Source organism: Nyctereutes procyonoides, unplaced genomic scaffold, assembly GCF_905146905.1.
Source record: "Nyctereutes procyonoides isolate TBG_1078 unplaced genomic scaffold, NYPRO_anot_genome, whole genome shotgun sequence".
NCBI classification, from domain to species: domain Eukaryota; kingdom Metazoa; phylum Chordata; class Mammalia; order Carnivora; family Canidae; genus Nyctereutes; species Nyctereutes procyonoides.
The window spans coordinates 26576114-26603642 of record NW_026575044.1 but is presented as its reverse complement, the minus strand read 5'-3'; the positions used below and the strand labels follow the sequence as shown (position 1 = coordinate 26603642).

The 27529-nt window shown below is 43.4% G+C and overlaps 1 protein-coding gene across 13 annotated transcripts in view; it reads left to right on the top strand.

The window, feature by feature from the left end:
* The window catches only part of FHOD3 (formin homology 2 domain containing 3), a 463903-nt gene that overhangs the window by 174700 nt on the left and 261674 nt on the right, over window positions 1–27529 (top strand). For all 13 annotated transcript variants that reach the window (XM_055324588.1, XM_055324589.1, XM_055324587.1 and 10 more), the window contains exon 4: window positions 22003–22070. In XM_055324588.1, coding sequence (XP_055180563.1) covers window positions 22003–22070 — 68 coding nt within the window. The remainder of the gene's footprint in view (window positions 1–22002; window positions 22071–27529) is intronic.

Sequence of the window (27529 nt, the reverse complement as noted above, 5' to 3'; positions counted from 1 at the left end):
AAATTAGGAATCTAAAAGCAAATTGAATTATACATCAAAGAAGAACATCTCTTGACCTTTCTTCCTTCCATAATGAATTGTTGTTAAGTGTGAAGATCCAAACTGGATATAGCCAATGCTGTGTGGGGGGTGATGGAGGTCAGTTAAACCACGGGACTCAATGAACACTTTTTTTTTTTACCAAGGAATGTTCCTGGAGCTGCCAGAACATGGAAGAAGCACAAGATGAAGCTTTTGTCAGAAAAATACTTACCATTAGTTTGGAATGCAAGAACTGCACACGATGCAAGTGTCACACAGAGTCTGGTTAAGTGGGAGGTTGGGTGCCATAATGGGATGTGCTGTGAGACTCTGGAAGGGAAAGAACAGCTTGGCAGGAGTGGTCTGGTGAGGAAGGATTTCATAATGGGTCTGTGAAGGTCTGTAGAGCCTGGTAAGAGCAGAGTGGGGCACTCCAGAAGAAGGAGAGGAAGGAGGGGGAAGCACAGGGTATGCATGAGGGCAGTTAGTCCTGATTTCTTGGGAGGGGAGGAGGGTGACGCTGGAGGGGTGAGTGGCCCCCACGAAGGATGGGTCCCTGTGGCTGGACGGAATGTCACAGATAAACAAAGCCAGATGCTAGTTAAAATAGTAAGGGCAGATTTTAATCAGTAATCTGCTGCGATAGGGAGAAGAGTCCAGTGTCAACCAAGCTTTGATTTGTGCAGAGGTGGCTGGGCAGTTTAAAGGGAACAAGGGAACAGGGAGGAGTGAGTGGGGGCTCAGAGTCAGGGATGTGAAACATTACAAAGAGTGGGAAGGCGATGTTGGTCTGTGTGACACCCATCTGGGTTTGTGAACTGGCGCTTAGCAAAGTTAGGCCTAACTCTGCAGAAGCTGGGAGGCAGGGGTCCTATCTTCAGGTGTTTACTGAAACAAACTGAATTCTTCTGGAAGCCTTAAGACTTCTCAGGCATGTCTTTAAGGGGGGGGGGGGCTTCAGTCATCCTAGGAATGTGACCTTGAACTGTTAGAAACTGTTCAAGGCTCTTTCTTTTCTTTCTTTGTAGGCTCTATGTCCAATGTGGGGCTTGAACTCATGACTGAGATTAAGAGTTGCATGCTTTACCCACTGAGCCAGCCAGGCATTCCTATTCAAGTCTTTATAGGCCAAGGTTGAGGCCTAGTCAAGAAGAAGGCTCAGAGGAGCTTTGCTAGAGTTTAATCAAGCAGAGACCTCTTCCTCAGAAGGCAAGAAATGGAGTTGGTAAAGTGGGAATAACCTGAGGAAAAGGAGACTAGATAGCCATTGAATATTAATCATTTTTGATTGAATCTTAGTGCGGCAGATGACCAAAGAGACAATTAAACTTGAAGTCCTTTATTTGTAGAGGAGATAACTGAGATCTAAGGGGTCAAGCGACATGAAAATTGTCAGAATGTATGTATCCTACATGTGTGTGTGTCCCAGGAATGCGCTAGGTAGTATGGGAGGCATAAACATTTGTCCTAAGAAGGACTTCAATATTAGTGAATAATTTGCATTTCTTATACAGAAGCAAGATTTTGGTAATGATCTCAATTAAGGATCATCATGATGCCATGAATTACCTCCATGTACCTCTCTCACCCCCAACTTTCCTCCTTTGACCTGTCTTTCCAGTTGACTGCCCAGTTAGGCTGTGCTGAGGTTGCCCCCATGAGTCTTCCCAGCTGCAGCTGCAGGGGGCTGGCTCAGGAACAAATGAGCCTTTCCTCAGGACCAGTCAGCCAGATCTAGGCAGCAGTAGCTGTTACAACTATCACACTCAACCAAATTGCTAAAACTTCCTAAATGATGAAGAGAAACAAGTAAATTATGCATATCAGGTTTAGGCAAATGGGTATTTTTCAAATCAGTCTGCTTCCATGCAGGGGCACCTTGATGGCTCAGAGAGAGAGGGCTTTTCTATGAGCCTCAGGCATTGTGGGTCTGCTGGCCAGAGCCTTCTCTTCCCCAGTGCTGCTCTAGACATCCTGAGCCTTTATAGCCTGTGCCACTCTTTGCGTACCACTTCCAATTTGGTGTGTTCTAATGCCACGTCACCAGGACCACTAAAACTGCAGACAAAATTTGATTTAATTCTGTAGAGGAATATTTGCACACACGCACAGAGATGTCCAGTGTCTATCAAAGGCTTCTATGGTGGAAACTAGGGGTAGCTGAAATGTCCATCCAGAAGAGGAAATGCAACTTAATTACAGTTCTTTTGTCCTGGGAACACGAAGCATAAGGCTCTTGCCTGTGGCTTCAAGGACATTATTATTATTGACAACTATTTAAGTTATTCAAAGGCCTTTTCCACTTGAATGGTTTTTAACCTTTATTCTGGAAGTTCGCAGTTTCTGCTAGACTCTAGAAAAGTGGGAGAGTGACGTTAATCCTCTGCTCACTGTTATGATGAGATGTTATATACAAAATAAACTGTAGCAGTCAAATAGCATTTGGTCCTTGATTTATATTTTTGTAGCAACCTGGTTCAGTAGAATAGACCAACTTCAATATCAGTGAATAATTTGCCTTTCCTATGTGTAAGCAGTATTAGTTTTCTCAATTAAGGTTCATCACGATGTTATGAATTGCCTCCATTTACCTACTCTGCTCTGGGATTCCATAGTTTTTCCAAAACCGAAAGGTGGGATTCTAGCATTTTTCCTCTCCGGTCTTGACTCCTTCCTTCCTTATGGCATTAAAAGAGCATTCAAGACTTCTCTGGAAACTCAAGCCATTTCAAAACCTAGTTTTCTTGTGCTGTGTTGGGCTGGAAGCATCAGGAGTCTTTCTGCTTTTGAAGAGTGTAACTCCTTTTGTTAAGGCTTTTAAAGCATTCGGTAGCTGGTGTTGGAAATGAACCTTAATTTCCCTTAGCTTTTTTCTTTCACTGAAAGAGAAAAGCAACTGGATGGAAGGAAGGAGGGGAGTGGTGGAAAATCATTGTTGCATTCTGTGTTTGCTGTCCACTTCTCTTTTCTTAGTAAATTGCCTCAGGAATTTCTGCAGTCAGCTATAATCTACTCTTGAAAGGCCTCCTTTTTGGACCAAGCTCTTCAAGTGAGCCAAAACTCTCTAGGACCACAGAATTTCAGAGAAGACAATGAAAAGAAAGAGAGTATTAACATGTGGTCCTGCTATTGAGGTTGTAAAATTTCCTTATGTTGTTGTAAAGACGGCTGGGAGAAAGGTGGAAAATTCTGCTTTTGGGGAGGCAGTGTTCACCACCCTCCCTTAGCCCTTCTCTTTACCCTCTGTTCACCCAAGTTGGTTGTCACAGGTTTTATATGTGCTTCTAAAAATGGGGGGAGGGGGCACTTGTGTCCCACTGGTACCATGGACAGATACCGAACTGATATTTTTTGTTGATATTTTGAATTAGCACCTCACTTCAAAAGTAACCTAAAATGCAAATGATAAAGATGTGACTTTTATTCTTCTTAAGCTAGTTAATTATGGAAAATAATGTTGGGAATACCTTAAATGCAATAGAAACCACCAAAGACAAAAGTATTTTTATATGACAGCTGGCATTTTAAAGTACAATTCTTTCCCATCCTACCCATGAAAGGAAAAATCTCTACACTACCAAATCAGAGGCAGGCTTTCTGAACCTGCAACTTCTGCTATTGATCTAGTTGAGAGTGAGAACAAATTAATTCATGTTTCCTTAATTCTGAACAATGACAGGAAGGCAGCTTACCACTATTTTACATCAGGGTCTGGGTTGGAGTTTTAAGGAATTAAGCAGAAGGTGGGTGTGTCTGACACTTAAAGATCCTGAAAGCTATTCCTAGCTCTCAGAAATTGTAAAAAAAGAAGAGGGTGGGAACAAACTTCAAACACTCTATTCATAAGATCTGAGGAAGAGGGAGGGGAGGGAAGGTACTGATTCATTCACTCCACAAAAATGTATTCTGTGCCTATTATGTGTCACTCACTTTTGAAGGTTCTGGGGCTAGAGCAATGCATGAAGCAGGCAAAACAAAACCTCTGCTCTTGTGGAGCTGACACTGCAATAAGGAAGCAGACAGTAAGCAAGCTAAGTAAGTAAAATACAGACAGTGAGTGGTTCTGAACTGTGTATATTTGGGTGCATGTTGGTGATTTAATATAGAGTAGCCAGGAAAGCTCTCACCCAGAAGGGGATGTGTTCTTAAGGGTCTGAAGATGTGGGACCATGAATCAAATGGAGATTAGGGGGAAAGATAGGACACCAATGCATACCCCCAGGTGAGGGAAGATTGCTTAGACCAGGGGTATGGAAAGGCAGTCATAAGAAAGGGTTGGATGGAGTCCCTTGCCAGATGAGATTGGGAGGGTAGGAGGGAGAAGCAGAAAGGCTGGCCACAGCACTCTAGGCTGAGCATCAGGAGCAGGCTCCTGGTTCCTCCTGTGGTCTCTGAAGCAGTCACCTAAGACCTTCAGTTTGCCCTGTTTTATACTTTGTGGAATTGGTTTAACACTAGTTTATTAAGCTCCTTGGGAGCAAACCTATTTAATCTTTCCATCGTATCACGGAGTCTAGTAAATGTTGATTTGAACTGAATTGAATAATCCAAGATCAGCACTTTAAGGACAGAACGTTGTAGAATACCTTACAGGTTCAAAATCCCTGACTCACCTGTAGTAAGAATGATAGCCGAGGGCCATGATGGTCTCTTGTCTTGAGCCAACCAGATGCATTCATGCCCTAGGAAAAGATGCATGGACTTAGAATGTGGGGAAGAGGGGCAGAGCCTCATTGCTAATGCAGCCCCACGCTCCTTGTCCTCGCTCCAGAGCAGCCTGGGAGGAATGCGCTTTGGGAGGGAAGGATTGGAAGATTTTGGGGTTTTGCCAGGTTGGATAAAAGATTTGCCAGGTTGACTTCTGGTTGGAAGGCCAGTCACTGCAGGTGACCCACGGTTTTTAGCATGTCCCAAACCCAGGCCAAGGCAGCAGGGCAGTGTGGCTCATGGAGAGGCAGGAGCAGTCTGGGGCAGCACTGCCAAACATGAACAGAGCTCCCAGTGGAATCAGGCTCAGCTCCATGCTCCACTCAGCCAGCCAACCGGTGTCTCTGAACTGAAGAAGGAAAGGACGAGTCGTAGCCAGTTCACACCTGCTCTCAACATTTCTAGCTTGTCAGTGTCTGGTGCTTTGCTACAGGAGAGTTAATCTATTTGTTGCATGTGAAAATCATGTATGTATGAGAAGCAGCTACCCTCCACTGGCTCATTTTGTTCTATCCCCAGGTGGAAAGATCATAATGCTAGTAAAGTACATTACCAGGTATTTTCACAGCAGCAGGGTGGGTTTTTATTCTCATTCTTCTGATGGAGGACTGGCTTGAAGATGAACTGCAGTTCAAGGATGGAGTTGCCAGCGCGGTCTGTCTAGCCAGTGACCTGTCCCGGACTACCACACACGGCGCAGTTGGAGAAGTATTTTATCCTCTCCCATGCTGGTTAATGAGCTCTGGGGAGCGGGTTTAGACAGCAGGATTAGAAGCACCTGTAGTGACTACACTTTCTATGGATTCCTTCAAATTCTAACTAGTCTCCCCTGGTGGGTGGCCTCTCCTTCAGGGTCCTCAGGTGGTAACTAAATGCCCCACAGTCAGTGGTTCTCCCAGTGTGGTCCTGGGACCTGTGAGTTTGATAGAAATGCAGAAAACTGGGCTCATCCCAGATTTACTGAATCCAGATCTGCAGCTGGCAAACTCCCTAGGAGGTTTCTGTGCACATTCCAGCAAGAGGAGATAAAAGGTAACGTGCCTCAACTTTCTGCTGGACTGTTGTAAAGGAAACCCTGTCATGTGACCATCTCCACTGTGGATGATTCCTACTCACGAGGGCTCCTCTCATCTGGGCAGCTAGTGCCTCCCTTCTTTCTGTTGCTGGTCTCTCAACACCCTTTTTTCTGTTCACGTGTCCAGTTCTTTGAATATATGTCACAGAAAATGTGTAGTGTGAATTTCTGATTTGCTTTGGAACTAGAGATAGGATGTGGCTGTGCACCTTCTGTGTCCCTCATATGCCACATATGGGACTGGCCAGGGCAGAGTTGCTCTTTAAATTCTTCCTTAATTTGTGGAGGTGCTAAAAGTGCTTCCCTGACTTAAGGCTGACTTGGCTTAAGTTTAAATATCCTGTAAATGCAGGCATTAACAGGTGAGATAAGGCTAAAATCTGGTGGTCTTAGATCCTGAAGAGAATATATGAAACAGGCTACCTCAGAATTTTCAGGCTAGCAGAAAATGTAACAAATCTCTGCTTCCTTGCCCCGTAAAGCAACAGTTTGGGTGCTTGGTTTTGTTCTATTGGCACCTTCATTTGCAGTCAGTGTTTGAGGGAGCTTCTAAGTGTGGTTTCCTGATGGATACTCATGTCTCTATCCTGAGGAAAGAGCTCCAGCCCCTCGGGGGGTGTGGTGAAGGCTGGGGCCCTGCTGTCCGACCACAACGATTACTGAGGACATTTTCCATGCCTGTGGTTCTGGTCTGTGTGGAGTAAGGGCAGAGCCCAAGGAAGAACCCACTGGGGGCACCCAATGGAGCCACTCTCACCAACTTCTCATTCTTGGTTCTGTCACTCTAAGTGCCACCCACCCTCAGTGGTTGCCACCAAGGTAATGGTTCACACAAAGGGCGTGGCTGAGGCAGCCCCATACCCTTTTAACACTAACTTGAGTTTCTATTCCTGGAAATACATCTGCCCTTGGGAGGGAATGCGAGCTGCCATCTGTGCCTGAGAGTAGTACATATGGAGTTTGACCATTGGTGGGGGGGTGGGTTATAGGTCAGATCAAATCAAGGAGAATGCCATCTCTTGCAAAGGTATTCAAAGGTCCCCTTCACCACCAATGTGCCCTGCCTGTTGTCATGTACCATTCAGAAGTTTACTCATTTCCCTGTCTGAAATAATCCAACTAGGGGTAGGTCTGCCCAATTCATGGTGATGTGATGGCTGCACTGTGGGCTCAGAAGAACATGCCTTTTTGCTTGTCATCTTTTGTCAGTGGCCTGTGGTTCTGACTCTCTTTTACAGGCTCCCTTGGCTCAGCCTCCAGTGTGAATTAATGGGGAAAGCACTGGAAGGGTGAGAGCCTGCCTGCAGAGCCGATCATGGTCCAAAACCTGTGGGAAGTCTACTCTTTAGCTGCTCCCAGCCCTCACTCCCCACCAGTACTAGTACTGTCTAGTCCTTTCTCTTTGCACTGACTGAGGTGGACCCGTGTGGAGCTGCAGCTCCTGAGGAAGAGACCTGGAGGGGAAAGGAAGTCAGAGTCAGCCAGATGTGAGAAGTGGGCCTTATTAGGCAGGTGGGGAAAGCACTGTTGGAGTGCTTTAACTTTCTAACAAAGGACACCACTGTGGTAAGATCCCATCCACATTCAGTGAACCTAAAACTTAGCGCAAAGCCTGGTGGTACATAATGGGTGATAGTGTTGGTTGGGTGAATATCAAAAAAAGTCACTCAGTCAACTTACCGTGAGTGTGATTGATGATTATTCCAGGAGCCAGCCTGTGTCTAATCCAGAATAACAATGCTGCCCATTTATGGCTCCCCTCCATGGTGTCAGAGGACACCTAAAGGTTACCAGGTGCTCTCACTTCTGGGGGTTGTGCTCTCATCCTGGAAATCTGTGCCTGCCTTTATTTGCCTGGATAACTCTGACCCCAGAATTTGCCTGAGGTCTTAGGCTTCTGGAAGCCTCTCTGAACCCCCAAGTTTACTGAACTCTTCCTTACCCCACCCTAAGCCCTCCTCTGTTTCATCATATCCACCTTAGACTGAACCTATCTGTTAGTAAATCTGTCCCATTAGACTCTAAGTTCCTTATGGGAACCATCTTTTGTATATCTTTGAGGCTGGGATGCAATGCTACTTCCTCCTAGAGTAACTGTCTACAGGTAACTCAGAGGCCACAGCCCTTACTTTCTATGTGATGTCCCTCTGTAGTTCGTGATTCCATGGGAGAAGTTAGAGCTTGGCAATTTCATTAGGAAATACTGGTGACATATTAGGGTCAGAAAGACTGACTCACTCCACTGAGGCTTCGATCTCTAGGCTTTCTGGTCCTCTTCTCTGCAATGGGAGTCAACCTGGAACTTGAAGCTATGTGCGTGATGCTTCCTAATTATGTTCTCAGCTGTGTTAGACTCTCCTAGCTGTTGGTGCTCCAGTCATTTATGGGCCCTTGGCCCAGCCCTCCTTGGCACAGCTTGGAAATAAACACAGAGGGAAAGTGTCAGGAGGTCAGGGAGGATTGGGATGCGGTTTGTCCTTTAGATGTGTTAGAGACCTTCAGTTCAGACGTGAATTTGTTATATGACAAAATGAATATTTAAGGTTTGCTGCTGCACTTAATTGTAAAAAATGCTGTGGTCCTCCCAAGCCTCACCCCTTGGTTAGTGAAGAAACCCTTACCAAAAGAGTTGTAAAAACTCAATCTTCGGCTTTTTTTTTTTTTTTTTTGCCTTATAGCATGCTTGCCATAGATTAATGGCTTTCCATCTTAAAGAAGTCTTAAAGGAAGATCCTGGCCCCATGGGGTGGGTCAGGTGAACTATAGAGTGTTGCCACTCTGCTCTGTGACATGATTGATGCCAGATTGTTCCCTTTTGACCCCAGCTAATGATCCTTATCTTTTCTCTAGGGATTAGACATCCACTTCTTTCCCTCAAAATGTTTAGGGCTGGGTGGTGAACATTTTCCCTGTCAAGAGCCATTGACCCAGGAAGGAAGAGGCCGTCTCTTTGGGGCAGTGATGGTAGTTGGAGAGGCACCCCCAGGGCCCAACCAGGACTGTCTGAGCTTGGGTGACCTTCTCAGCACAGAGTTAAGAGGGACCTGACAGATGACAGGAGGTGCCTTGCCAGCCCTTCACTACAGAGTCTGGTATTTTTTAGAAATGTCGTTGAAGCCTTTGGGGTCAGAGAGAAGGAAAAGTAGTTTTTACTGAGCACTATAATGTGCCAGGTGCTTTGCTAACATGATTGTGTTTATCACATCACATCACATCACATCAAAATGTCGGGATGTGTCGTAAAACTGTTTTATTCATAAGAAAACCAAGGCACAGAGAAGAATCACTTCTGAAATGCAAACATCAACTTAGAAGTTTGGATGGTGGTATTATTCAAGGCTACAGCAGAATAGCATGTCCTTTTTTTGATAGTTATTGGATTTTATTGGTTAATTCGATTTCAAGGCAAAAGAGGTATTATATTTTATTTTAATTTTTTAATTATTGTTTTTAACGAGGCTCCATAACCAGTGTGGAGCCTAATGTGGGGCTTGGACTCATGACTCTGAGATCAACACCTGGTTTGAGATCAAGAGTCAGTTGCCCAACCAACTGAGCCACCAGGTGCCCTATAACATTTTATTTTTAAGGTACTCTAGGACAAGCAAAGATGATTTTTTTAATGAAAATATCAAATAGCAATCCTGTGTGAAAGATCACTCTTATTGTCCTTTACCCTTGGGACTTGGCATGCAACCTCTCCTCTAGCCAAAAGGCAGAGAGGGAAATGGCCATGTTTCTGGATTCCATTTTGTAATGTGCACTACAAAAGGCTATTGTGACTGGCCATCTCCTGGGAAAATTTTCCACTAAGGAAAGGATAAAAAATAGAGATTTGGGAAGGAAGGAGAGAGGGTGTTATAAGAGAAAAAAGAGAGTGTTAATAGGAGAAAAAAGGTATAGCTTGAGTAATAGTTAGCAAGTCCCATGTGGGACAAACCATAGCGGTGCACAGTCCCGAGCAAGGAGCTTGCCAACTGGCAGGGCAGGAGAGGGCAGGTGAAGTGGACACAGTGCCCCAGGGGTGGGCAAGAATGGAGGTCAGGGGTCGGGGGGGCAGGTTTGGTGAGCCAAAGCTGGGGAGAAAGGGGGTACTTTGCAGAGGCCAAAGGCTAGGACAGTCCTGGCTACAATCTGTCCTGGTAGGAGGGCTGAGTATTTTCCCCATGTGCCCTGAGGTGCTGGTGGGATGGGTGTGTGGTTTCTGGCCCTTGTGGCCGGATGGTTCTTTTCTCCTGAGTTTTCTCCTTGGAGAGGAAAGTAGGGTTGGGTTTGACACCCTGATTCAGAGGGATAGTCTCCTATGGACAACATCTGGGATTCTGGATGCTTCCAGGAAAGCAAAGCAGAGCTTATTTATTAGGCAACCTCCCTGCCCTTTGTGCCCTGCCAGTAGGGGGTGAGCAGGGTGCACTGCAGGGCAGTGATGCCATTGTGCCATAGCCAGCTCAGGAAGCGAAACACCCTCCACTCAAGCAAAACCAACCTAGCACTGTGGTTTCCTGGTTATTATTAAAAGAGAACTAGAAAGACAAATAAACATAATTTTGAAAACAACCTACATCTAAATGTTTTAGCTGAATTCTAAAAGGAAGGGAATGATACAAGCCTATAAATAAAATATGTAGAGGTTCTCTAGTTTCCTAATGAGGGGAGAAGAGAACAAAGAAGAAACTGGAGCAAGAAGAGAAGAGGGCAGGGAGCCTAGCCATTTATAGGATGGAAAGGCAGAGGTGTAGACACAGACCCAGGGGTTCTGAAGTGACAGGTCCCCATCACCTGTTTTTCAGGCCACTGTTTGCCTCGGGGTGTTTTTACTGCTTTTCAGATGCAAATGATCTGATCACCACAGGGTCAGCAGCCTATTTAAAGGGCCACTGTCCAAGTGCTGACCCCTCTTGGCATGGGAGCAGGGGTTCTGTGGGTTGGGTGACTGGTTCAGCTTCTCCAAGGGGAGGTGGTAGGCCTGGATGTCTCTGTGGTTTCTTCTGTCTCTACCATTCTTTGATCCTGGGGAGAAATTCTCCCCAGAATCCCAGTGTATGAAGTGGCCTGCAGTAGCCAATCTGGTCCCTGCCAGGGAGACTTCTGTTAAAGTGAAGATGGCAATAAACAGATGTGCACTTCACTGGGGCCCAAAGCTGAGCAGCTCCCTAAAATTCAGAGGGAGAAACAGTTGCCTCCCAATGAAGTCCAGTTTCATTCTACCTTCCTCAGTGGCCATGAGGGAGGGTGGCCTGGTGACTTTTAAGGTAACAAGCCGAAAGCACGTGTTGTTGAGCGGGGTTCAGGTAGGGGGCCAAGGTGGACAAGCAACCCAGTACATGGGTGCTGGATTTTAAGCCTGGTTGGTGTGGCTTCCTTCGTCAGCAGCTGTTAGAAGCTGTTTGGCACTTGAAGGGGGTCCTGTGTGACAGGTGAATACTAGGAGTTCACAGAAGGTTTGGGAGGTGAAGGAGTGTCTTCAGGGAGGGATGACTGGCACACAGGGGTGAGGTGGAGAAAGCAGGAAAACCATATTCCAGGCTGGGGCATGTGGCCCCTTCTGACCCTAGAGACTTTGGGATGGTATTCAGCTGTTCTAGGGGGTCCATGTCAAGGCAGAGGCACTGCTTGCAGGCTGCAGTTGCTGGAGTGTCCCATGTCTTGGGGAGTGGCCTCCCCACAAACCCAGTGGGCCAGCTGGAGATCTGGGGGTCCTTCACCCATCTCACCCCACGTTCAGCTCTATTCCTAAGTCACTCCCAAATCAACCCTTCCTTGCCATCCCCACTGTTCTTATCCCGACCTACCATCCCTTGCTCAGGTGACTCCAGAGGCTTCCTACTTGGTTTCCTGCTCCTACCCACCTCTGTTCCAGGTCCTTGGCGCTGGCTGGCCATCCTGGCAGTGAGCTTGCTAGAACCCTGTGTCCTTAGATTCTTCCCTGCTTGCAAGCCCTCCAGCACCCTCTGTCACTGCCTGAGAGAGACATGAGTTGAAACTTCTCAGCGTGGCAATGTGAGAGCCTGCATGCAAGGACTCCCCAGTGTCCCCAGCCTCAGGCTGTCACTGCCACAACCTGCTGAAGTGCTAGCCACGCTGAAGTGGTTGCTGCTCTGTGAACCTGGTGCTTCCCTCGGCAGCATCCAGGCTGTACACCTGCTCTTTTCTTGTCCTCGGGCTCACCTCTGCACCTCTCTTCTCAAAGTGGCTCATTTTTATTTACCCTTGAAGTTTGTTCCAATGTCACCTCTTCTGGATCTCCGCTGCCCAACTTCTGGTGCACAGGTGTCACCTGTCCTTCCTTGGTGGCCCCTGAGTGCTGCAGTCACCTTCTCACATAGCTTAGGCACTATGTGGGGGTGTGTCTGTCTCCCTCTCTCAACTCTGGATGGCTGAGACAGTCTTCCTTTACATCTGCTTAGTAGAGAATCAGTAAAGATTTGTATAAGGATGATGCGACATAAATATTTAAACTGATGGTACTCCAAGGGACTTTGGGTTTAAATAAGTTGATCTTTAGCGTTTTGTTTTTTTTTTTTCCCTCAAGACTCATGACCTCACCATCATTCCCATGTAGCCTCTTCATCCTCAGGCAGAATGGGTTGCCTCCCAAATGATTGACAAATGGTTGGGGTGGTGGGAGGTTGCCCTCATGAGTTCCTACTCCTCATCATCCCACAGTTACGTCTCCTAGCCAACCTCCAAAACAAAAGCCCTTGCTTTTATAGGTGTGTGATTTCTCTCTGAATTAACATAATGACATGAATGTCATGGTTAGGATGTGAATTTCAGTGGCCCACTTGATTTTTTTAAAAAAAGATTTTATTTATTTGACAGAGAAAACACAGCAGGGGGTGGGGCACAAGGAAAGGGAGAAGCAGACTCCCTGCTGAGCAGGGAACCCACCATGGGGCTCTATCCCAGGACCCTGGGATGATGACCTGAGTCGAAGGCAGATGCTTAGCCGACTGAGTCACCCAGCTGCCCCTGGCCCATTTGATTTTTATTGTACAAGCAGAACATAATAGTTTCCATTTCTACTAGTCATTTTCAGTTACTCTCTCCCACCTCTTATGGTCTCTGATTCCAGTACCGAGGCCAGCAACTCAGTAACTCTCTGGTCTTAGTTTCTTTACCTATAAAAATGAAGATGCTGCGTTAGATCAGGCTCCTCACCTGGGGTCTGTAGAATGGTGCCAGAGGCACACAGGTTGTACCTATACCCTCTGATGTTAACATTTTTGATGACCTGTATATAACTTATCAATGAACCTATGACTCTAAAAAACTTAAATGTTGCTGAGGAAAACGTGATTTCTAAAATCTGACCTGTAGTTTTTTCACTGAAAAATTTTCTTCCATGCCACTTTGTTTTTTTTTTCTTTAAAATATTAATGTGGGGGGATCCCTGGGTGGCGCAGCGGTTTGGCGCCTGCCTTTGGCCCAGGGTGCGATCCTGGAGACCCGGGATCGAATCCCACATCGGGCTCCCGGTGCATGGAGCCTGCTTCTCCCTCTGCCTGTGTCTCTGCCTCTCTCTCTCTCTCTATCATAAATAAATAAAAAAAATTTTAAAAAAATAAAAATAAAATATTAATGTGTAATAATGAAGCTACAGTTGCAGGTTGAGGTGGGTTGTATTTGCTGGTCATCAGTGTGTCCGTGGCACAAATTCCTGGGAAGAATGTCCAGAGTAGAATTCTCTTGACTCCGTGCTGACAAGAAGAACGTGGGACTGCAGACTTCCTGGCTGGGGAGCAGGGTGATTTCTGCAGGCGGTCTTTTGTCCCTTTTCAGAGTCACTCTTCACCAGCTCTCTCTGATGGCAAACGTCATTCAGCTAATGCCTGGCAGATGAGCAGCTCATTTCTTTTTGCTCCATCTGAAAAATGATGACGGTTGCATTCTCTGTGGCTGGTGCCAACAGATTCTTAAACGTAGGTGTGGACATTTTGTCTCTGAATAAATCTCCTCTCTCAGTGTGATGTCTTTTGTAGCAGCCCAAGGGTAAAAGGAAAGTTATTGTTGCCTCCACGCAGAGAGGGGTCTCTCGGGTCCTGGTCCAAGTGTTTGCCCAGGGCACTTGGTTAATATGTTTGGCACTTGGTGAGAGAAGGGTGTGCTGAAATTATTAGCCTTTAAGTCAGTGATTTATTTGGGTCTGAAGCATGATGTTCTAGATATATCTTTCACTCTCCCACGTCCCTTGTCACACTCACAGATGTCCTGGGTTCCTCCCCTCTACGTTCTTTCACTAATGTAAATTGGTTCTCATTTTCCCACAGATTTCCTCCTGACGTTCTGGTCTGCTTTCCGCACACGATGTTTTTCTTCCTTGTGTTCTTGGCTGAGCAGGAAACACAGGACCTCTGTGGCTGTGCCTTTCAGCACTGATGTGGGCAGGCCGTGCAGGTTTCCTTCCTGATGATGAAACAGGAATGGTCCCGAATGGCCTTTAATCAATTTGCCCTCTGCTCATTATTATAGGCTGGTTTAAAGTATAACACATTAATTATATCTCTTAAAAGAACATGTTTCATTTTAAAAGGCAAGAACCATGGACAGAAAAGATGGGGGCGGTTATAAAGACCGTAACAAATGATGTTCTGGTCCTGCCTCCTTTCCCCACCAATTGTAGGCTCCTATGGCCTTTCACTCAAAAGCTAGTGTTATACATTTGACTGCGCCCTGGGCAGATCCAGTTTGGGAGGAGGTAGGAGCATACATACATACATACATTCATTTATTGGACAACTGCGGGCTGTGCTTGACCCTAATAGGAATGGATGCATAATCGTACCCCCATAGCGTCCCCAGCTTCTGTATCTGGCACTTCCTCCTCCATGGCACCTTCTGCCACCTGAGCTCTCAAGAGCTACTGTTCACCATTGGGGCTGTGCTGGTGGGAGGTGGTTCCTCTTTGAGTACCTCTCACCTGGCCATCTCCAGGCTTTGGGAGAATGACAAATCTTCTGGACTCCAACCTGAGCCCAGCCTTGCCTTTTACACCTAGGATTCAGCTTTGAGTTGAGATGTTGTGGGTTTCCCCCCCCCCCCCCTTTTTTTTTTTTTGATATTTGCCAGGAAGGGATCCACATTTCACTTCTTAGTCACACAGGCATCTTTTCCTCCAGTGCTCTGGCTTGGGACTCTTACACTGAGTCTGGGGCAGCAGGATCTGTCTTTTTCTGCACCATCACCCCAGTAGAGGCTGCATGCTCCTTGCATGTGTTTACATAGTAGGTGGACAAAGAGGAAAAGGGAGAGCCTCTTTGAGCTCCTTTGCATATGGGAGAAGCCTCTGGAGCTGCCCACTTGCTGGCATAGGGTGGGCTGGGCCTCTCTCCCTGCTCATTTGATGCCTTCTTTCTTTTGCATTGCCTGATTTTCAGGCAATAGGGACATATGGAATTCCCTCCCTTGGGACTCAGAAACCATTAGAACAGACTGCACAGTGTATTGGGTATATTTGGGGAGTCAGAGGACCCCCAAGCTCTGCTTCATCACCCACAGCACAATGTGCACCTGGATCTGCACACGTGCAGACCCACACAGAGAGCAGGGGCTGCAGATACTTGAGGGCAGAACAAGGAACCCCATGGGGCTCAGTCATCCTTCCCTAAGGAAGCCTTACATGTACTCCGTAACCCAGAACTGAGAATCACGCTAGAACTCTGCATAGACAGGATTCTTCTAAAGGAGTAGTGATTATTGTTCAATAGGAAATGCATCCATGAGCTGTGTCCAGCATCCCCTCAGGAAGATGCCAGGCCAGCCCTATTGCTAGGTGAGCCCTTCATAGTCTCGTCTAACCCAAAGGGGAGGCCTGAGCCTTGGTGAGTCTGTATGGTGAGGACTGGATGTGCTACAAATAGAGCGCTCAGTTTCTTGAACCCCAGAGTGGCCCCAGCAGTGAAAGCTCCAGATCATGCCTCCCATGGCATGGTTAGCCCTGTAGCAAGGAAGCTGGGGCTTGGGCTGTAGGAAGGAGGGTTTCTCCTCTACCAACAGGAACCATGCCTCCCAAAATGACAAATTATGCAGGCAGAACTCATTTTATTGCACTTGATTGCACTTTGCAGATACTGCATTTTTTACAAATTGAAGTTTTATGGCAATCCTGTGTCAAGCAGGTCTAATGGTGCTATTTTTCCAAAGGCATTTGCTCACTCATATCCCTATCATATTTTGGTAATTCTCACAATATTTCAAGCTTCTTCATTATTATATTTGTTATGGTGATTTGTGATCAGAGATTATTACTGAAAGCTCAGATGGTTAGCATTTTTTAGCAATAAAATACTTTTTAATTAAGATACATACGTTGTTTTTTTAGACCTAGTTCTATTGCACACTTAGTAGATTATAGTGTCAACATAACTTTTCTATGCACTGGAAAACCAAAAATATTCATTTGACTTGCTTTATTGTGATATTTACCTTATTGCATTGGTCTGGAAGCAAACTTGGAAAATCTCCAGCGCATACCTGTATGTTATTTACAAGGGTACTTGGTTCCTAATCCTTTCTGTTCTCTAGGTAAACAGCAGTGCCTCCTAAAATGTAAGTGAAGAACCAGAAGAACAGGTCAGGTTGGGCAAAGAGGCTATTTGGTGCTACTGTATTTTAAAAATAGGTAGCGATTCTGAGTTTTAATTGAGCACTGTGATTTCATTTTATACCATGACCTTGGTTCTTTTAGAAAGATAATATTATTGATCTTATTAAAAAAATCAGTACTTCAGGGGCACCTTGGTGGCTCCATTGGCTGAATATCTCGCTCTTTATTTTGGCTCAGGTCATGATCTCAGGGTTGTGAGATCAAGCCTCGCATAGGTCTCCCCACTCAGCAGGGAGTCTTCTTGAGATTTTCTCTATCCCTCTCCCTCTGTTCCTTCTCCCTCAGCTCTGCGCGCTCTCTCTCTCTCTCTCTCAAATAAATGAATCTTTTAAAAAAATCAGTACTTTAGAGCAATATCTCTTAATTATTACTTAATTTCAACCACATTGGTGATAACTACAATGATAACTACAATAACTACGATGTTGCTTTCAAATGTTATAGAGAACCGATGCATGACTTTTATAAAAATGTTGATTGTGTAAAGTACTTTGGGAGAGGTTATCTTTGTCCATAAAAGTGAAACTTTACTGCTAATTGCTTAAAAAAAAAAAAAAGCTCCAGCTTAACAAATGCCAGATTGGAAGAATTTCTGATCGAGACCTCACCTAGTGCTTTTAACGTATAGAATTAAAACTGTGCCTTTTAAAGGACATTTAAGCCAATATGTGCAATATTCTTAAATAGGATAGCTTTTGTGTTTGCTATTAAAAAACCAAAAAACTGTGTTAAAAATCTGTGCTTCAAAAAAAAAATCTGTGAATCTTTCTCTGAAGTTGGCAGTGCTAGTTCTCTCATGTAAAAGAATTAATTGGGAACATTACTATTTCATTATCTGGCTTTGTTTGGAATAATTTTTTTAAAGATTATTTATTCAGTCAGAGAGAGCGAGAGAGAGGCAGAGACACAGGCATAGGGAGAAGCAGGCTCCATGCAGGAAGACCGACGCGGGACTCGATCCCGGGTCTCCAGGATCACACCCCGGGCTGCAGGCGGCGCTAAACCGCTGTGCCACCAGGGCTGCCCTGTTTGGAATAATTATTTAAAGAAATAACAAACTGTTTTTTAAATGAACAACAACTGAAATAATAATTTTCAAATAGAAATTATAGGGGCGCCTGGATGGCTCAGTCAGTTAAGTATCTGACTCTTGGTTTCAGCTCAGGTCATGATCTCAGGGTCATGAGATTGAGCCCCCAGGTGGGTTCTGTGCTGGGCATGGAGCCGCTTAGGGTTCTCTTTACTTCTCTCTGACCTCTCCTCCCCCACAAAATAAATAAAAAATTAAAAAATAGAAATTGTAGTTTTAATTAAAAGAGACTTGGCAAATAAGGGAGGAGGAGAATTTTTTTGGCACCACTGAGATATTTTTGGCAATCGTACAAGGATGTTTCTCATCAAAGGCTGAGTGTCACCATGAGGCTTCCCTGAGGTCTTTTGTTCTAGTATCACTGAAGAGTTATTTGTGATGCCCTAGGGGTTAAAAATACAGTCAATGCAAAAACAAACAAAAAAATACAGTCAAAGCATATCAATTAAAAGATAGAGATTGTCAGACTGGATAAAAACAAGTTGCAGCTATGATTGCAGGAAACTATATCAGGCAAATACTAACCAAAAGTGGCCATAATAATATTAGAAATGTAGACTTTAAACAAGGAATATTGCCAGGGATGAAGAAAGACATTATATAGTGATAAAAGGGCAATTCACTTAGAAACCATAACAATCCTAAAGTGAGTGCCCATAACAAGAGAAAGGCAAAGTGTACCTAAAGCAAGTACTCAGACAGGTGCAAAGAGAAATAGACAAATCCACTGTCATAGTTGGAAATTTCAACATTCCTCTTATAGTGATCTACAGAAACTCAGGAAAATATAAAAGATCCGAACAGCACTATCACTCAGTTTGATGTAGTGGATATTTCTTTAACAGTCCACCTAATAATAGCAGAATTCATATGTGAATTGTTCACCATAAGCTATATTCTGGGCCATGAACATTAATAAATTTAAAATAATTGATGTCATACAAAACATGTTCTCATTGTAAAGAAATGAAACTAGAAATTGGTAATAGAAAGATACGTGAAAAATTCCCAAACATTTGGAAGTTAAATAGTATACTTCTAAATAAACCATAGGTCAAGAAAAAGTCACAAGATTTATTCCCCTTTGAGTTGAATGAAATATTCAACATTCATTCAATTTTGAATTGAATGAAAATGAAAACATAAGATATCAAATTTGGTGGAAAGCAAATAAAGCAGTGCTTAGGGAGATATTTATAGCATTAAGTACTTAGAAAAGAAGAAAGGTTTCAAATCAGTCGTGAAATTTCTACCTTAAGAAAGTAGGAAAAAAGAGCAAATTAGGCCAAAAGCAAGCAGAAGGAAGAAAATGATAAAGTCAGAAAAGGGGAAGAACAATGAAATCAGAAGCTGATTCTCTGAAAAGATCAATAAAATTGATATAGCTCTAGCCACACTAAGTGGAAAAAAGACCCCAATTACCAAAAATAGGAATAAGAGAGGAGATGGCTGTAGTCAATAAAAGGGTGGTAGGGAATATTATGAACAACTTAGATGAATTGGAAAAATTCTTTAAAGGATGCATGTTATCAAAGCTAATTCATGAAGAAATAGATAATCAGAATAGCCCTATATTAATTAAAGAAATAAAATTCATGGTTTAAAACCTTCCAATACAGAGAACTCCCAGCCCAGGTGACCTCACTGGAGATTTTTGCCAAGCATTTAAAGAACGTATAATACCAAGTCTACACAGACTTATTCTGAAAGTAGAAGAGGAGGGAATGCCCCCAACTCATGAGAATCAGCACTGCTTCAACATCAGTACCATTAAAAGGAAACAAAACTACAGATCAATATTCCTTGTGAATTCAGATGTAAAAAAAAAAAATCCTGAAAGTATTAAGTCATTCTCAGCTAAATTTTTTAAAAAACTGATTCTGACTACAGTACCAAGTAAAATACCAAGTCTCTTAACAATCTGAACATAATTAACCATAATTCTCATTCACATGAACCAGAAGCTAGGACAGGTAATCAGTAATGAGCTCTGTGATATTGTAAATTCACTTAAGGCCTATTTCTGCATGTCATCTAGTGGTACATACCCAAGAAACATCTCCTGCAAGTCTTACTACCTTACAAAGAGGTACCTGGAATTGACACTCTCATCTGTTGCTCTTCCCAGATAGGATAAATCTGCTCTTCTTCTTCAGGGCTTATATATACTCATGCTTATGTCTGATAGATTTATTCCTGTTTATTGGAAGTGGTACTGGCAAAAACCAAAATTTATATCCTCAGGATTTGAGAAGTCTGAGAGGTTAGCTGACAAAACTGAAGAAGTGATCACCTCAGGGACGAGACCCAGGGGTGATACAGTTCACTCCATTTATTTATTACTTGTGCGTTTTGGGGCAATGCACACACTTTAGAGGTCAGCTTGAAAGTTATCTGAGCCTCATGTCTTATGGTCTGTGATAAACAAGATGTTCATTTTAGGGGTGGTTCATTTCTCTGGAATTTTCTCAGATCCTTGTTTTTAGTCAGGTGTTGCATTCTATCTTAGTCAAAACTCTATAATTACTAAGCAATCATGGGCTGCATATTGTTTAGAGGTGGTAGATTCCATGCTGGTCAAACAACAAGAAGGCTTTGAGGTCAGACACTACACTCTAGACCCCCAAACTAACACAATCTAGCCTCTGTCACTTGCTGGGTGTTTTCATAGGTTTTGAGTCTGGAGGAACCTGACCTGCCCAGTTGCCTAGAGGAGACCAGAGTATCTGCAACACAGTGAGGGAAGGAGCCAGGGGTGCATGACCAAGGGCTTGATGGGTCATGCAAAGGATTTTGGATTTCATTCTCAGTGCAGGGGCAGACATTGAAGGGTTTAAATGGGAGCAGTGATGTTATCAGGTGGTCATTTCACCCAACCCTTCTGGCCGTGGTGTGGAGAGCGGATGGGAAGAGGGCAAGATGTCTATAGGGAGGCCTTCAGAGGAAGCTACTACCATGCAAAAGCTGAGCCCCACCTACCATTCATCCTTTTAAATCTAAGGTGGGAGCTTATTGCCTTCTAGAGTTACTGTGCAAGCGGGCATATTCATCTCATGACCAGACTTCTGCAAAATCTCATAGACCTATGTGTTCCATGCCCTTCTACCCAAGTCTGTGATGTAAGCAGTGAATGTGGTTCTGCATATTGCCCCCCATAGGCTGGAATTGAAGCTCAGAGTGGCTGGCCTCCAGTATGATATTGCTTTTGATTGCTTTATTCTTAACATTTAAAATAATTTGGTATCACTCTTCATCATATCAATGTTTGATTTAACACGAAAACGGTCTTCCTCTAAATCTCTTTTTTTCCCTCTAAATCTCTTATTGAATGTTCTTATTTTATAGACGGGATCCAAGACTTAGGAAAGGTAAACTACTTTGTGTTCAAGGTCATATAGCAAGTAGCTGGTGATCCCAGCTTTGAAATGTGGGCTTTCTGATCACTTAGTTTTTGCTCTAAGTCCACTCTTCACTAACTACTACCAAGAACAGTTCCTAGCAGGTGCTCAGGAAATACACGTTGGATGATTTTTATTGGGTCAGTCTGGTGGTACCCAATGTTAGGAACCTAACCTGACCTCTGAGTCACCTGGGTCAGGGCCAAGCCTGACTTGTGTGAAGTTGAGCAGAGTCTATGCTCCCAGGCATTCTACATACACTGGAATAACTGGTTTCTTCCTTCCTCCTGTGTGCCTCAGCACTTTGTAACTCTATTCCATTGGCTAATTAGCAATTGTGGCATATTTAATTCATTTGTCTCCCTGGCACACTGTGACTTCTGGAGGATGAGTCCTAGGTCAGGGTCACCTCCTTATACACCACACCTGGCCTAACTAGTATATGTTAAATGTGCCTAACAGCACACTGGGGGTTCTAGAAGTTGGCCTGAGTTTTGAGCCAGAGAAGACTAACACAGGGCTCCTCCATCTGCCTTGCTCAGGGCCAAATCCATTCTTGAACATGAGTGAGAGCTGAGGTATAGGCAGAGCTAGGGCTCTGTAGAGGGCCATCACCAAGGACTCCTGTCCTTAAAGCCTCTGTACTGCCCTTGGGTCTCTCAAGGTGACCATCAGATCCCAGGGAAAAGGAGGTGCCTCAAAGCTGAGCTCAGCTGCAGAAAGCATGGTGGTGCAAGGGCTATGAGGCAAGGAAGGAGGCAGGTGGGAGGATGCATTCCATCTTGCTTTGTTAATTTTCTGGGTAGAGTTGGCCATCAAGTGCAATGGTCTACAAACAGCTGGGAATAGAAGTCTGGAGAGAGGGAGGGTGGAGGCTGCAGGTGAACATGTTGGGTGGTGATGTTTTCACCTCTCTTAGCCCCTCTTCTGGCCACCTGTAGCAGCCCAGATTGTTCTCTACACTGTCTGAGGTGAGGTCTGTATCTTAAATGGATTCAGTCTACTCACCTTTCCAGTGGAAATTCTGTTGTTTACATCCTGTATTTTGACCATTTATTGAGTCAGTTTAATTAATCCTGTATGTTATGTTTTTTTTTTATTTCAGAGAAACTGTACAACTCCAGTGGGCGAGATTTAAGAAGGGCCCTTTTCTCCCTGAAGCAGATATTTCAGGTAAAAAAAAGAAGAAAAATGTGCTCTTAGGCCCTGCTTTTGCATTGCTGATGGAATTAGATACAGACATGTTTCTACCTCTCACTGACTATAGAAAGAAAAGTTTCTTTAGATTAAAATGTCAGTTAGGTCAAAAAAATCTCAGTTGAGAGTATTTTTACCATATCAAATATTTCAAACATAAGAAGTAAAGACAACTTTATCAAATCATGTTTTTCCATGTTTACTTCAGGCTTTCAAAAAGAAAAACTTACTGCAAGTATAACTGAGGTCTTGTTTTCTCCCTAATTCCAGCCATCCTCTCCCTCCCCCCAGGTCCCCTCCCTCATGATGGTCACAGGCATGCATGTTTCCATGCTGGTGGTGGACAGTGTCCAACAATATCTGTCTCCTCTTCTGCTGACTTCATCTATGTTATGCTGCGGGTGTTGTACTTCAGCTTACTTACTGAAAGTGGGCCAGATGTAGGCATGACTGATACAGCTCTGAATGTCCTTTTGTATGAATGAAGCACAAGTTGCCTTGTTCATTCTTCTATTGGCAGGCACTTTGGTTTATCGCCAGCATTTGCTGGTACGTAAATGGTGCTGCTGAGGACCTGTCCTTTATGCACATGGGCAAGTTCCTCTTTCAGGGTCCATTTTATCCTTCTCTCCTAAGCCTTCCCTCTTTCCCTGCCCTGAGAAAGCCGTGAACCTGGTGAAGAGGGCTGGGACAAGCTCCGAGACATGAGACTGCAGGAGAGAGACTGACAGAGCCAGGGGAGGAGGAAGAGGCTGCTGTCTGGGCCGAGTTGGGATGGCACTCGCATGAACTGGTATCTGTAGAGGTTCAGTGTTCCTTCTCTAATGGTTTTGGACCCTATATAAGCAGGTATATTCTGCTTCTCTCCAGTAACTGTTTTATTCACATTCTTAAAAAATTTTCATCGTCAGTGATAGTTCTGTCAGGGTGGCAGTCCCCTCATGGATGTCTTCCTGAGGTTGGCAAAAACGGCAGGCCAGCAGTCCATTCCATCTGCACATTCTCTTTCCGTTGTTCCTTAGACTTGGTCAACTATGCTCTTACCTTCTCCCAGAGCAGAATCCCTTCTCAGTGTCGACATTTCTGGACAGGAGTCCTCTTGGATCTGGTTGTGGTTATGGTTGTGAACCTACTGTGTCACTGCTCCCTCATGCCACACATCTCAGGGGCTGCTATCTGCCTTGGTTCAGGCTGTTTCTTCTGGAAAAATTGCAACAGCTGTCCTTGAGTACTTCCTGCCTTTGGTTCTGTCCATCTCAGTCTGTTCTTGAACTTCCTACCAGAGGGCTTTGAGGAAATCCTTTTCTTGCTGGTTCCATGTAGCCTTCTGGATGACATCTGAATTTCTCAGTATAACATGGAAGCCCTCATGGATCTGGCCTCTGCTTCCCACTTCTCTGGCTGCATCCTCACTTCTACCCATGGTTGTATTCTGGGAGCAAACCACATCCTTTTCTGCACCTTTGTCTTGGAACCTATTGCTTCTGTGTTAGCATGTGTTACCACCCCACATCCACTCTCTGTGTCTCTCAGATTATATCCTGGTATCTCCTCCAGCTAGGGTCCCTCTCCCTAAGTGACTCCTCTCAGTTCTCCAAATACCTCAGAAGTTCCCCATGCTTCTCTCTAGCATAGAACTTAAGGGACTACAGGACAGTCGTCTGAGTCTAGCTGTGTGCGAGCTCCCTGGATTTCATTGATGGGTCTTGGGGGCCCAGCACATGTCTGGGGCTGTGTAGGCAATGGATGAATAGACTAGGTGCATTGGATAGTCTTCTAGAAGATGTCTATGTCTTCCGTCTTTCTTGTTTTGAAGTTCCATCTGTATCTCCCTGTTCCTTAGCTGAACAACAATAACAAAAAAGCTTGTTTACCCTCGATTACATCCTTCTCTGTAACTCCCTTGATGCATGTGAGCTGGATCATTGTACTACCAGAGGGTCATGCTCCTGCCACTCCTTGAGTCCCTCATCCTGCCTGCTGTTTCTATTCAGCTGTGACTTATTTTAAAACCTGTGTTTACCCCCTTGAGTGTCCAGCTGTGGCCAAACTGAACAGAGAAGAGTTAGTTATTCCAAATGACTTTAAAACATTGTGATTTGTGTACTTTGATAGATCTACTCTAGGAACAAAAAGAAACCACACAATCAACTGTTCATAATAATCCTGTTGCTGCTGCTGGTGTCATATTGCTATTCTGTGACTGGTGTGTGTGTGTTCTCACTTTGTCATTTTTAGAGTTCTTAGGGCTTTGGATTCTTGGTGTTGGGGAGAAAGAAAATAGAAAGGTAGAAGAGGTTAAGTTAAAGATTCTGTATTCCCAAATTCAATTGGAAGTAGCAGAATGAACCCACGGTGTTTATTGTTTAACAAACAAGCAACTAAGCATACTTCCAGCTCTGAGTTTACCAAAAAAAAAAACACCACTAGCATTGAGATTGTGATCTTAAAAAACTGAAAGGAACCAGAGCTCCTTGGAGAAATAGCTGATTCCAAGTCTGGAGTAGGAAATGGGTTAAAAAAATTTTTTTTAACCCAAGGAAGCAAGGAAGCTATCAGGTACTACTAGGATTATTGCTGGAAGAACTCAGGAGGATCTTGAAGCACCTCCCACTGTCTGGTTAGAAAATTGAAACCTCAATTAGGATAATTACAATGGGTTGAAACACATCAGGTAAGTTTGTGGTGATGAGTTCATAATGATACTGAGGAATAACGATGAATAGGTCACCTTTGGAAGATGCTAGTGAATCAGCTGATTATTTTGAAAATGGGTAAAATTTTAGACTCTCACATTTAGGGGTGCCTGGGTAGCTCAGTTATGTCCAACTCTTGATTTCAGCTCTGGTCATAATCTCAGGGTGGTGGGATCGAGCCCTGTGTCAGGCTCTGTGCTGAGCATGAAGCCTGCTTAGGGTTCAATCTCTCCTTCTCCCTTTACCCCTCCCCCACTTAAAAAATATCCTCACATTTATTTTACCATTTGCCTTAAAATTTTTTTATCGAAGTATAATTAACATGAAGTATTTTATTAGTTTCAGGTGTACAATATGATTCCATACTTCTATACATTACTCACTGCTAATCATAAGTGTACTCTCAATCCCCTTCACCTATTTCATGCATCTCTTCATCTACCTCCCCTCTGGCAACCACCAGTTAATTCTCTGTATTTGAGTCTATTTTTTTACTCTTTTTCCTTTGTTCATTTGTTATTGTTTTAAATCCTGTATATGAGTTAAGTCCTATAGTATTTGTCTTTCTCTGATTGACTTATTTCACTTAAAATTGTATCCTTTAAGTCCATCCATGTTGCTGCAAATGGCAAGATCTCATTCTTTTTTGTGGCTGAGTAATGTGTGTGTGTGTGTGTGTGTGTGTGTGTGTGTACACATGTACACACTGTACCTTTTTGATTCATCTGGGATGGACACTTGGGTTGCTTCCATATCTTGGCTATGGTAAATAATGCTTCAGTAAACATAGAAGTGTATATATCTTTTCGAATTAGTGTTTTTATTTTCCTTGGGTAAATACCTTATAGTGAAATTACTGGATCATATGATAATTTTACTTTCAATTTTTTGAAGAACTTCCATACTGTTTTCCTTGGTGGCCACTCCAATTTGTGTTCCTACTCACAGTGCACGAGGGATCCTTTCCCCACACCCTCACTAACCCTTGTTATTTCTTATGATTTTGAGTTTAGCCAGTCTTACAGGTGTAAGGTGCTAATTCATTATAGTTTTAATTTGCATTTCCCTGATGATGAGTGATGTTGAGCATCTTTTCATGTGTCTGTTAGCCATCTGCATGTCTCCTTTGGAAAAATGTCTATTTAGGTCCTCTGCTCTGAATTGGATCATTTGTGGTTTTTTGGTGTTGAATTGTATAAGTTTTTTATATGCTTTGGATATTAACCCCTTATTGGATACATTATTTGCAAATACCTTCTCCAAGAAGTAGGTTGCCTTTTTGCTTTATTAATGGTTTCCTTCACTGTGCAAAAGCTTTTTATTTTGGTGTGGCTGCAGTAGTTTAATTTTGTTTTTGTTTCCCTTGCCTTAGAAGATGTCTAGAAAAAGTTTCTAGGGCTGGGGTCAAAGGAATTACTGCCTATGTTTTCTTCTAGGAGTTTTACAATTACACCAAAAATAATAAATTGTCTATGTTGACTTTAGGATAATCAAACAATGGTTGAGGGAAAGTTTTGCTTGTAATAACCTTCTAGCTTATAAGAAGGAGTAATAGAATTAAAATATCACAATTTTGCAACCCTAAATGAATGGATCCAGGCATTGAGCATCAAGACCTACTGAAATGATAGAAATGAGATACAGACAGATTGTATGTGGCTCCTCATGGGAATTCATACGGTCACTGATGATGTGGTCAAGCCAACAAAGTCTACCCTGGATCTCATCATGCCTCCATATGCAGTAACCAATTAATAAATAATCTAGAACAGAGGCACATGTTAATCTATATCACAGTGGAGCAATCAACAAAATCGAGACTATAGGCTACTCTACAGGACAAATGACCTTGTTTCTTTAACACATAAATCAAGAGGGGGGAAAAGATGAAGTAGAAGGCATTTAAATACACATGTGGATCTTATTTGGATTTTGGTACAAAATGTAAGAAAACAAAACAAAACACAAACATAAAAAAACAAAACCGTATTTATGAAACAGTTGGAATTTTGGTCACTGACTGGACATTTAATAACAGAGTATTAGTTTTTTATTATGAGTACATGATTTTAAAGAGTTTCTGTATTTTGGAGATGCATATTGGAGTATTTATGGATTAAGTGATGTGATGTCTGGGATTCGCTTCAAATTAATAGGGCAGCAGACAGACAAATTAATATGGGGTGATAGAAGAAACAGGATTGGTATAAGTTGATTGGCACCTGGGATTTACTAAATTGTTCTGTCTTTTGTATATAGTTAATGTTTTCCATGGTGAAAAATTTAAAAATAAAATAAATATGTTTGGGGTCTTGTGGGACATTCCTTCACCAAATTTATTTATTTATTTATGTTTATTTTTTTAATTGGAATTCGATATATCAACATATAGTATAGATCATCAAGACAGTGTGGTACTGGCACAAAAACAGACACATAGATCAATGCAACAGAATTGAGAAGCCAGAAATGGGCCCTCAACTCTATGGTCAACTAATATTCGGCAAAGCAGGAAAGACTATCCACTGGAAAAAGGACAGTCTCTTCAATAAATGGTGCTGGAAAAATTGGACAGCCATTTTCAGAAGAATGAAACTGGACCATTCTCTTACACTATACACAAAGATAAATTCAAAATGGATGAAAGATCTAAATGTGATACAAGAATCCATCAAAATCCTAGAGGAGAACACAGGCAACACTTTTAGAACTTGGCCACAGCAATTTCTTACAAGATAC